Source organism: Dendroctonus ponderosae, unplaced genomic scaffold (genome assembly GCF_020466585.1).
Source record: "Dendroctonus ponderosae isolate FM_Combo_2020 unplaced genomic scaffold, Dpon_F_20191213v2 Dpon_F_20191213_11, whole genome shotgun sequence".
Classification (NCBI taxonomy): Eukaryota; Metazoa; Arthropoda; class Insecta; order Coleoptera; family Curculionidae; genus Dendroctonus; species Dendroctonus ponderosae.
The window spans coordinates 2,856,883-2,867,489 of NW_026017213.1; the positions used below are offsets into that span (position 1 = coordinate 2,856,883).

At 40.9% G+C, this 10,607-nt stretch overlaps 3 protein-coding genes across 4 annotated transcripts; 1 reads left to right on the forward strand and 2 right to left on the reverse strand.

Annotated features, from left to right (window-relative positions):
* Nucleotides 1–898: 898 nt before the first annotated feature.
* Nucleotides 899–4,799, reverse strand: LOC109542384 (UPF0430 protein CG31712). The gene is made up of 4 exons (XM_019911588.2): nt 4,486–4,799; nt 3,453–3,813; nt 1,213–1,296; nt 899–1,155 (listed from the first exon to the last, which is right to left on the reverse strand). The coding sequence occupies exons 1-4, from the start codon at nt 4,656–4,658 to the stop codon at nt 991–993; spliced, it is 783 nt and encodes a 260-aa protein (XP_019767147.1). The 5' UTR covers nt 4,659–4,799; the 3' UTR covers nt 899–990.
* A 252-nt stretch (nt 4,800–5,051) lies between these two features.
* On the forward strand, nt 5,052–6,866 carry LOC109542387 (cdc42 homolog). Of its 2 annotated transcripts, none has more exons than XM_019911590.2 (5): nt 5,052–5,161; nt 5,404–5,482; nt 5,537–5,649; nt 5,704–5,813; nt 5,871–6,866. In XM_019911590.2, the coding sequence occupies exons 2-5, from the start codon at nt 5,418–5,420 to the stop codon at nt 6,156–6,158; spliced, it is 576 nt and encodes a 191-aa protein (XP_019767149.1). In that variant the 5' UTR covers nt 5,052–5,161; nt 5,404–5,417; the 3' UTR covers nt 6,159–6,866. The 2 variants fall into 2 exon arrangements, with proteins under 2 accessions (XP_019767149.1, XP_019767150.1); XM_019911591.2 differs by lacking the exon at nt 5,052–5,161 and adding an exon at nt 5,188–5,323.
* Nucleotides 6,867–6,941: 75 nt separating this feature from the next.
* On the reverse strand, nt 6,942–9,390 carry LOC109542385 (actin-binding Rho-activating protein). Its single transcript, XM_019911589.2, has 4 exons — nt 9,172–9,390; nt 8,048–8,190; nt 7,458–7,629; nt 6,942–7,396 (listed from the first exon to the last, which is right to left on the reverse strand). The coding sequence occupies exons 1-4, from the start codon at nt 9,202–9,204 to the stop codon at nt 7,157–7,159; spliced, it is 588 nt and encodes a 195-aa protein (XP_019767148.1). The 5' UTR covers nt 9,205–9,390; the 3' UTR covers nt 6,942–7,156.
* Nucleotides 9,391–10,607: the final 1,217 nt, after the last annotated feature.

Genomic DNA, 10,607 nt, shown 5'->3' on the forward strand with positions numbered 1-10,607 from the left:
GGAATTATTCCATTGAATTTTATGGCAATTATCAAATGCATGTTGACAAATGTGTGATTTATGATATTCTCTGTTTCTTATGTATGATTGGTGTTCTTTAAGTCTTTTGTGTAATGGTCTTGAGGTTTCTCCTACATTTTTTGTATTTTCAATTATATCATGAGGTTTTGTTACTGAAATTTTACTTCTAATTGTATTTTCAGTTTTGAAGATAGCCCTGCTATTCCATTTTTTACCAACTCGTTTAATTTGATCTAAAAGTCCTGGAATAAATGGAATGAAAAGGTTCGTAATAGGTTTATTTTGATTTTGTTTTGTTCGTGGGAATTCAATTTCGTTAAAACATTTTTCAATAAAAGAATTTGGATAATTATTGAAATTTAGAATTTCTTTTATAAATTGTTTTTCTTTGGAAAAATTAGATTGATTACAAATTATTTTTGCTCTATCATATAGACTTTTTACCGATACCTTTTTTAACCATTATCGGGTGATTTGAGTCGAAATTCATGAGAATCTCTCCCCATTCCATCGTTTTCCTTATTGAGCGAGAATCAAATAATCTGAGCTTGAGTGGGTGCAAAGTATTAAAAATGCTTAACTTCCTTCCTCTTAGCCGTTGGCTCCAATTTAGAGAACCGGTTGAGTTGCAAAGCTCTAGTTACCATTGCAGAATAGAGCCTTACAATGAGCCACTTTTTACGTAAAACATCATTTTAGGAATGTTTATAATTTTCGCGCAAAATGCAAAAATAAGGAGAGTCTTAAAATGCGCCGTTTGTTTTTGGCTCATACCCGGTCAAATTTGATGCATAAATTTCCTTTTCGGCAAGAAAAATGTGTCAGACTTAATCACCGGTTCATTGTAAGTTGTCTCCTGGGAGAATCAAGGTTTTTGTCTCTCTTCCTTATTTTATTATTATAAAGTCTTAACAATGTACAGACTATCTTAAATGGAGTGAGGTATCTTAACTAGTGCCTTGCAGAATGCTACAAGGCTTGTTTCAATGAAAAGGACAGCTTGGGCCTGGAATTGTTTTTGCCGAGGATTTTCCTCTGTTCCTCCTTCGAGCGCTTTTCCTGCTCTTTCTCCAGCCGCCGTCGCTCCTCATCGATTTTCCGCTGCTCTTCCACCATCGCCAACCGTTCTTCTGCCTATAGAACCGTTCCCGCATTACCACAAAAGCTCTAGAAGGTCACCCAGGGCCTTACCAGTCTCTTCTGAGCTTCCTCAATCTTGCGCTGGTTCTCCTCTAGAATGTGCTGCACCTCGGCGTGTTTTCTCCGCTCCTCCTCCTATAAAACAGGATGCTCAATTACGATCGGGCGAAAACTGCTCAATACCAGTCCCACCTCTCACACAATAACCCGTTCCATTTTTAAGGGTGAGAGTGTGTGTTAAATAAAAATTGAACGATTCATCCCATTCAAGCTTAGCAACAAGTTGCACCTTGTCGATGAATGATGATTCTGGCCAGTCAATGAAGGTGCAACTTTACGGGAGCGTTTGCGTTTCAACTTGCCAGAAAGAACAACGCTGGAACTCTAAAAAACCCATTGTTCTTTCCGGATTTTTGGGCCATTATTTTAGTAAAACAGCGAGTTTACAGTAAAACTTTAAATAAGAGAATCGTTTTACTAGAGTACCAGCCCAATAGGAGCCTACATGAACCAGCAAACGCCCCCCCTGAAAACGTGAAGTCCCATTCGCTGGTGGGACCGGTTTAGCGACCAATAAGGGGGCCCCGAAGGCGTTTGGCACAATTATCCACCAATCGGACGGGGTGATACAGTACATGTAGTAAAAGTAAAATGAGTATATAAAAAAGTTTGGATAATACCTGCTACGATGTTCCGTCCACCGTACGCTGCTCCATGTTCACTTGCTTTGCATGGCCGGCCGCCCTTTAGCTTTATTATTCAGCTAATGGCATATAATTTACAACATAACTTGAGGAAAGTTTAGGCAGACGGTCTGATCTACACGCTATCAAAGTTTTTTTTAGCTACAGGGACTAGACTGGCCTCCCAAGTCTTTTTGGGCGATTTTGTGTCGATTCCTCTACCGGGCAAGCGACCACTAAAAGGGCACAAATCAACTCACTCGCAACTTCATCCCTTTCACGCTCTCCATTCAGCCACTTTAGGCGGTTTAACCAGAAGCGAAGAGAAGGACAATTGCAACTTGCAACCGCTCACAAGGAAAACTTTGAGTGAAAGTGACTGAGAGAGCGAATCAGGACGAAATGGGGCGTGTAATAAGGACGTTGTGTGGGGGAAAAACAAAAATCACCTCGAATTTTCAGCTTGGAAGACATTAAGCATGTAAGGGCATATACAGGGTGCCCGTCAATAGCAAGCACCAAGGCAAAATGGTAATTCTTCAGGTAATGTTGACTACAATTCCCGCAAAAAGTTGCAGCTCTCACATTTTCGCTAAAGTTTCTGCCAAAACATTCACATCAGTGGGAATGTACAGGGTGATTTTTTATTCCCGATAGAACTTTCAGAGCTCGGTAGCGGCTGCTCGATTAAAACACCAGCTCCAGGAAAAATTAGCAAAAATCAAAGGAAAACCCTGATTAAGTTCAGTTTTTTAGCTGCGCTTGATTGCGGTCTCAAAATTTTCAGACAATCGCGCGTATTTTCGGGTTCCGCTTTCGAATTCTTTCTTCACATTTTTTAAATTTTACGTTACGTATACAGGGTGATAAGGCGACCACTATGTGGACAAAAACAGTGAAAATTTCCAACATTTTTGTTGAAAATCAATCAGCAGCAGTTCGAATAAACTGCACCTTTGCACATTTAGCAACAAATTCCTCTTCCAAAAATGCTCAAAGCTGCAATTTTGTTCTGGGTTCTAGAAAACGGTTCTAGCCTGCAGAAATCCAAAAAAAATACACTGAAAAACCACCGCATTCCTATGTGCTTGATATTTACTAGCGACCTGTATAGTGAGTGAATTTACATGGTACACGCTTTGCTTGATGACTGATCAGTGACGAAAATATCCTGGAAAGTGATAAAAATATGGAATTTGACGAGCAAACAACATTGGCCTGTTTGTTTCAAGATAACACCGAACTCACTTTGGTCGCCCTCTTCGCAATGTAACAAAACCGCAAAAGTTTGTCTCTTAATATAAACAGCTAGTTTAATGCGCAACCTATACAGAAAATAAAGACAAAGAAAGTAGAATCAGTAGTTATCAAAATATATCTTACAGTCTAGAAGCAGCTGAACGAAAAATTACAAAAAATAATAATAGAAATAATCGGCTTTGGTTGAAGTGAGTAGCTTTTTTCAAATTTGTTGTGAATCTGAACGAAACAACGACTGAATGCTTGACAATGTATTTAAATATAGTAAATGTGTACAAGAATTGCCCTGCAATTACATCAAAGCCAGAAGTAAGTCTGCTCAATCAACGGGCCTGTCTTTACTCTTACCTCTCGTTTGCGCTCATCTTCGCGCTGTTTCGCTTTCCGTCTTTCCAGGTCCTCCATCAGTTGCTTCTCCATGATTTGCTTCGCTTCTTCCACTCGTTTGGACACTTCGCGTTCGATTTCTTCGCGTCGCTTCTCCAGCTCTTCTTCCACACGTTTTTTGACTAAATCTTCAATACGTTTTGCCGTCTCTTCTTCCACGAGTTTCTGTTCAGCCTCGCGCTGTCGTCTTTGCCGTTCCATTTCGGCTAGTCGTTCCACTTCATCCAATTTCCGATATTTGTGTTTTCGGCTTGTGTGTCTTTCGATTTTGTCGATCGACAAATCGCTACTGCTTGATGATGAAATGGAATCTGAACGTTTTCTGTAATAAGGAAAGCATAATTTATTTTACTTAGATAAACTGCTCTTGCTTCGAAAAAAATGTTCCGACAACTTAATTCTGGAGCTACAAGATCCTAAACTTCGATGGTCCATTGAAAGTGGACATTTCTTCTTAAAGATTAGATTTTCTGATAAAGCAGCGAAACGCACAATCGAAAAGGTCTGTACGACCAAAAAGATGTTTTCAACCGTTGCAAAGTACGAGCTTTTAGAGCCCTTTTACACGAGGATACTTTTACCCGGCAACTATTGCTTCTGATACTCGTTTAACATACAGCCTTATGGAACCATACACACAGGGATACTTCTCACAATCAGTTTCGGCAACTAAATTTCGGTCTGCCGTGAATTCCAGTCGCCGGCAATTTTACTTCTGGGGCCCCATTTTCTATGGGCCTTTAAGGACCTGTTCGTATATGGACTTGCTACTTATGAGAACCCGGCTACTACTTTACTGTCTTGCTACAACCCTGCGATGAGTATCCCGCAATGTAAATGGCATCGCAGATTTCGGTCTGCGAAGAACAGCGGGCAACTGTATCTTCGTGTAAAAGAGCTCTTAAACTTAAACGCCCGGGCTCTTAATACTTCAGAATGGACCGCCACTGGGTTGAAGCACCCAGGATGCCCTCAGAATCTGCAAAATACTCACCGATTTTTGACGGGCTTCTCTTTCAGTCTGTCTGGGCGTTCTGAGCTCCGCTCCCTATGGCGTTTGTGGGTGCTCAGAATGCCCTCAGATCTGTCCCTCGACTTGCTACGTTTATGATGTTTTGTTTTGTGGTGTTTCTTGGGCGTCCTACTTCGGGAGCGTGATCGACCCATAATTGCACTAACAATATCACTAGAGGATCAGAAAATCACTAACTTCTGAGCTCAAACAAGATGTCCACCCTCAAAACAAGCACTTTTGACTTTCAACTGACTGTTGACAGTTTTGTGGTCTGTCTGTTTCACACTTGCCTGCCTGCCATCTGTGGCCGATTTTTCACATAATTTTTAAACGATTATTTTGGGGAATTGCGTGCTTTTGAGATTTCTGCTCAATGCTTTGCTTATTAGGAGTGACTAATTAAATTTCCCTGTGTGTAATTTTAGCTAGAATTAGTTCATCTTAGTCTATTCAATAAAATATTAATGTTGGCTGCAATAATTGGCCGCAAACACCATCATACCTACGTTGCAGAAGGCGATCGCCCCCAGATGGCCCTGGAGTATAAATGTCATTGTTGACAGAAGTTGAAGTTTCCAATAAACGTCGTGAGTAGTGAATGCACTGAACCCAACCCAAAACTTTGGAATTTTTAGTTTATCGCCACTCTTTTCAGGTACGGTTTGTTGATTTTCTTTGAGTATAAAGGGTAAAGAAGTGGAGAAACGCCCGCTGAAGCCCTACGAAGGCCTCAGTGGGGCGGAAAACGACTAAAGAATTGGCCGATTTGACAAATTAAAAATGGCAGCAATCTGATAAAATACCTGCATAATAAACGGTTGATATTTGCAATACTTTAATGCGGATTAAGGCAGTTCAGTGCGTGGAAACTGGTTAAAAATTGGTGTATTGTTTCAGGGCTTTTGGCAAAGATGCAGACCATTAAGTGTGTAGTTGTTGGCGATGGGGCTGTTGGTAAAACTTGCCTACTTATCAGGTAAGTCCTGTTCTAGGCTCCCATTTGCGCTGTTAATTAGTGGACGTTTTCCAGCTACACCACAAACAAGTTTCCGTCTGAGTACGTTCCCACAGTCTTCGACAACTATGCGGTCACAGTGATGATCGGAGGCGAGCCCTACACTTTGGGGCTGTTTGATACAGCTGGTACAACATTTCATCTTGCCACTAGTCTGGGATAATCCTTATTTTGCCTTCCAGGTCAGGAGGACTACGATCGGCTGCGGCCGTTGAGCTACCCACAAACGGACGTATTTCTAGTGTGCTTTTCTGTGGTCAGCCCTTCGTCATTTGAGAACGTCAAGGAAAAGGTAATTTGCGAAATGCCGAAGAAGGCAACCACAAACCTAAACTAACGATTTTTCCAGTGGGTTCCGGAAATTACTCACCACTGCCAAAAGACGCCTTTCCTGTTGGTGGGCACTCAGGTGGACTTGCGAGACGACGGAGCAACGATTGAAAAATTGGCAAAGAACAAGCAGAAACCGATCTCGATAGAGCAGGGCGAGAAGCTGGCCAAAGAACTGAAGGCTGTTAAATACGTAGAGTGTTCTGCTCTGACCCAAAAGGGGCTGAAGAACGTGTTCGACGAAGCAATTCTGGCCGCTCTGGAGCCTCCAGAGCCGGTCAAGCGCAAAAAGTGCATTATTCTATAAGAACCAAGACTACCGCGAGGCGACGACAAATTTCAAGTATTTCAAACAAAACTAGTAGGAGGTTCTGCACTGGCTTGTCTTCAGGTCTCGGCCCTGACAATCGGAAAGAACCAACCTGGTGAAGGATCAGACTGTGCACTTTTGTACAGTCTGAACTTCTTTCTATACATCTTAATTAGGTTTAACGTTTTTTACATCTAAACATATTTAAAGAACCTGGTAAAGGGGTAATTGTAAGCACTAAAGATTAACCAACTGTTTGGATTTTCGTTTGTTGGGCTCGTCTCAGTTTGCAACCTTTGTAGGATGCGAATTAAGCTGGGGGGTAAAGCTTTGATTTTTATCTATTCTACTATGCCCGACCGTTAAGAGCAACATTTTCGAGCCCCCCTATAGTTCTTGTATATACCATTATAATCGAGTGAATGAATCAGCTAACCAGAATCTTGGCCGAACGGGAGATCGACTCGAGCCTCAACAGCAAACTGAACAAAACACTTTGCATTTTAAATGTAAATATTTACTTGTTCGAGCCAACTTTGTGATCTCTCCTTTGGCCATACCCTACCACCTAAGATGCATTTAAGATTTTATTTTACTACTAACAAATACTGTATTCGTTAATGTGTGTATAGTTTTTCATTGCGTTTCAATTCATACACTGTTCATTTACTATTTAATACTACAATATAGAGTATATAAGCTTAACTGGTGTTCAGTTACTTTCAACCCAAACTAAATAAATAAATTAAAGTGGAAGGAGAGCAAATGTATAAAAACGCCTTAGAAAAATTGCTAATTTGCTAAAAAACAAAAATGTACAACAGGTTTCCTTAATCCTAGCTGGTTACACCTCTATATCACTGAAGGCCTTCGGTTTACCAGCACGGAGAGCAGAACTCTCTTACCGGCAATTTAAAGGGCTTTGAAATATCACCCACGGTCGGCCCAGTTGGTGATATTCAATTAATTTAATTTAATCTAATTGTGGCTTAGTTTTAAATGTAATTGGACGTATCCAGCTCTCCATAGACAGCTATGCTGTCTCTCAGCTGCTTGGCAGCAGCGTCGATTTTCTCCTTCAGGATCATGTGGGTTTCCTTAAACGACTTCAGGAGGAAAATGGGCACATGGTCGTCTCGCCTCTGGAACAGGCATTCGCCCTCGAATTCAACTAGCTGGTGTTTCCGGGCCCGTATCAGCATTCCCACCACTTTATCCGAAATTCCTGTGTAGATCTAAAAAAGGGAAAACCGACGGTTATGCAAATGTGAATATTTTTATTGGAAGGGAACGTACCGAAAATAAATTTCCGAAACTGATCACTTTCCTTGGGTCGTCCTTTTTTTCGTGGGGCTCATAAAGGGGCTCGCCGCATTGGTTGATGATTTCGCACAGCTGGAGCATTTCTTTGCACACTTGGATGGTCGCTTTGAAGGACCTCTGCTCGGAAAGGGAGCCTTTTGGCGGCCTGGATAGTAATCAAAATATTAGTTATAAGCAAAAATCATTTAATAAATAAAGTTAAATTAAATATTTTTTGGAGTGTTTTGAGTTTCTGCTTATTTTTGCATACGCATTCACGATTGGTTAATTTGGATTTTTACACACAATTTGAACGTTTTGCATATTCAACTGTAAGAAATTTATTGCTCAAAATGACTACAGATTTGCATTAAGTCGAAGTGATTTGGATTCACTGATGACTTGAAGAATTTTTTGCGAACGTAAGTAACCTGCTGAGTATGTGCATTATAATTTTTTTAAATCGCAACAGATTTTCAAGCCGATAGAAAAGGTTCTCACCCGGGAGAAAGTCCGCAAAAATTCCCCCTGTGGCGCATTCGCCATTTTGGCTAGGCAGAGTTTCTCAAGAAATGGAAACTTACTTTCCATAGTCCTCTTTGGAGATTTTCGGCCTGGGCAGCTTGGACACGCACTGATCATTGGAGAAGGGATTGACCGCCTGCTTTTCGCTGTGGCTGTTTGACATCGTATTGAACAGCGCCACTTTGTTCTTCAGTGGAGAATCCTGGACAAAAAACGCATTATAAGGCCGAACATTGGCAGTGACCGATGGAGGTGATTGTTGGCATTGAATCCGTTTCCGAAAGTTGAGAATTTGCGAATTTGGCCCGTGGCCAAGACGCGAAACGACCACCGTTTTTTCTGGCGTTGATTTTCCGCCGTCATTCCGGTATTTTTAGACGGTCAAGTTTGTTAATGAATGTTTTCTGTTGTTGCTTTATGTATTTAAACCGAATCCTGAATTCATTTTTCTTGACCGCATTTCCGCAGTTAATTTATAACATTTGTTTGCTTTAGATTAATTGAGGATGGCGGATAGGAAAACTCCAAAAATTTTAAAGTTTAAGCAACAAATTTGTAAACATATTATAATAAATGAGTGAAAACCAGGACACGTTATCAATTAATCTGCTGGCAATCAAGATTTTTCGGATTGGGTGTTTTGTTATTTAGTTTAATCGAGAAAAGTCCTCAACGTCTGGATAAAATGGCGAATGAACTTTAAAAAATGCGGCTAGTTGCAGGTGTTTTTGAACACTTACTCTCAACTGCTGATACTAAGCGCAAAAAAATGGATTGATTACGGGGTTCTGGATAATCAGCTCTCAACGCGATAAGGTTTCCGAAAAATTGCTTTTCTTTGAAGTACTTGCATCGACATCAAAAATCCCCCTCAGCCTTGTAAAATTTTGCATAGTTTTTCCGATTCATTTCAAATCCATCATCGTCTGGATAAAATCGCGGATGAACTCACTCACTTTAAAAGTTCGCCCTTTGTAGGTGTTTTAGCAAAAGTTAGTTAGGTATTGGCTAATCCAAATAAGGTATTTTTCCGTTTAATATCCATAAAACAAAATTTTCCCAAACATTCCCAGCTTATGAGCAATTGATGATGATTTTATAGTCCCTTAATTGGCTATCAATCTAATCTAGAGTGCCATAAATTGGAAACTTGGGCCAAAACTGGGTGTTTTTAAGGACTTACCACGAAAACTCTCTCGTTTACGCAGGCCGACATGATGGCAGTTGTATCCAAAGATCACACACCAGAAAACCACTGATTACCACTGAGAAAAAACGCGTTTTCTTCGGCAGGAGAGCCGGAAAATTTTAATCAACCGCTGGGCTCGAGCGGGACGACAGTAAACGGTTGCAAATGACTTGGCCGCCTTTTAATATAGTGGCAGGCGGTGGAATGTTTCGAATTATAAAAGATTAGCGTCGCGACGTCAGTTGGCGTCTTGGGACGTCACGGACGTTCACAATTTTTTTTTGAGCGCCCGCCACATTCTTTTGCGAGAAATTCGCTGCCAATTTCCCATTTAACGAATATTCAGGGGCATCAAGCAAAAACAACGCAGTTCCAATAGGAACTGTTTGCAGCGGAAAGTTGCTTAATTGTGATCAAACCCTAAGTTTTCCATAATACCCATAACAGGTGGGTGGCCTTCGATAGGCCGTCCTAAACCCCCTGCAACCAATAGGAAAACGTCGCCGGCCCAATGACGACTAAACGGAAGGGAGTCTCTGCCAATCAGGCTGAATGTCCCGGACTCGATCGCCCGGATACAGTAATTGTTCGGAAACAAATGAAACCGGCTCCGGGATGTTACCGGGAATGTTCGCAAAGATTTCAACCTTTTGAGGTGAATTTCTGAACAACTCGTTAAAAAAAAATTACCTAATTGCATCAGCGTGCGAGCACACAAATCAGCCGCCGTTTCATTATGATTATTCAAGTTCGTCGATCTAAAATTAACCAGAAGTATTTTCATTGATGGTACGAATCTGGCCGAGCATAAATCCTTGAAGTTCTTCGCACGCAATTTTCGCTTGCGAATGAGTTTCCGGATGAATAACTGAGCCAGAGAGTCGACGTCATCACATACCGTATCATTTGTTTTTGCTTAAATTTAGATGGACGAAAAACAAGTCTAAAAATAGGTGGCGAAAACTCCACTTGATGTTGAAGGTAGGTATTTCTGGAGGAGATATTTTTTTAACAAATGTGGGCTGAGTGTTTCCTGAGCGCTCGAAGTTACGAGCGGAATTCGGTTTTTTCCGAAAATTCGGCTGAGACCTCGACTGGCGCCAGAAGATCCAAATGGGCCCATAAATCAGCATGTTCTTGTCGCGTCTAATTTAATAACATATAAATATTGGTCATTGGTCAAGTTTTTTTTCGATTTGACTGGTGATAAATCGGCGACTCTAAATAAAGCGCACAGGCGATTTTTCTGTTTATTACATGACGCCATAATTACAGCGTGATATGCAGGCTTCAGCAGTCGATTAAAGAGGCTTAATTTTACAAATGCTATCAATTTGAATTACAGTAAAGTCCGCTTATAATAAACCCGGTTATAGTGAACTTTCGGTTAAAACAAACTTTTTCCTTTAATTGAAACGTCGTCCATAAAG

Coding starts and splice junctions, on each gene's coding strand:
- LOC109542384 (XM_019911588.2), bottom strand. CDS start 4,658: ATGGGTCGATCACGCTCCCGAAGTAGGACGCCCAAGAAACACCACAAA. Junction 3,814..4,485: donor GAGAAGCCCGTCAAAAATCG/GTGAGTATTTTG, acceptor TCCTTATTACAG/AAAACGTTCAGATTCCATTT. Junction 1,297..3,452: donor AAGATGAGCGCAAACGAGAG/GTAAGAGTAAAG, acceptor CCTGTTTTATAG/GAGGAGGAGCGGAGAAAACA.
- LOC109542387 (XM_019911590.2), top strand. CDS start 5,418: ATGCAGACCATTAAGTGTGTAGTTGTTGGCGATGGGGCTGTTGGTAAA. Junction 5,483..5,536: donor AAAACTTGCCTACTTATCAG/GTAAGTCCTGTT, acceptor GACGTTTTCCAG/CTACACCACAAACAAGTTTC. Junction 5,650..5,703: donor GGGGCTGTTTGATACAGCTG/GTACAACATTTC, acceptor TTTGCCTTCCAG/GTCAGGAGGACTACGATCGG.
- LOC109542385 (XM_019911589.2), bottom strand. CDS start 9,204: ATGTCGGCCTGCGTAAACGAGAGAGTTTTCGTG. Junction 8,191..9,171: donor TAAACGAGAGAGTTTTCGTG/GTAAGTCCTTAA, acceptor TTTTTTGTCCAG/GATTCTCCACTGAAGAACAA. Junction 7,397..7,457: donor GTTTCGGAAATTTATTTTCG/GTACGTTCCCTT, acceptor TCCCTTTTTTAG/ATCTACACAGGAATTTCGGA.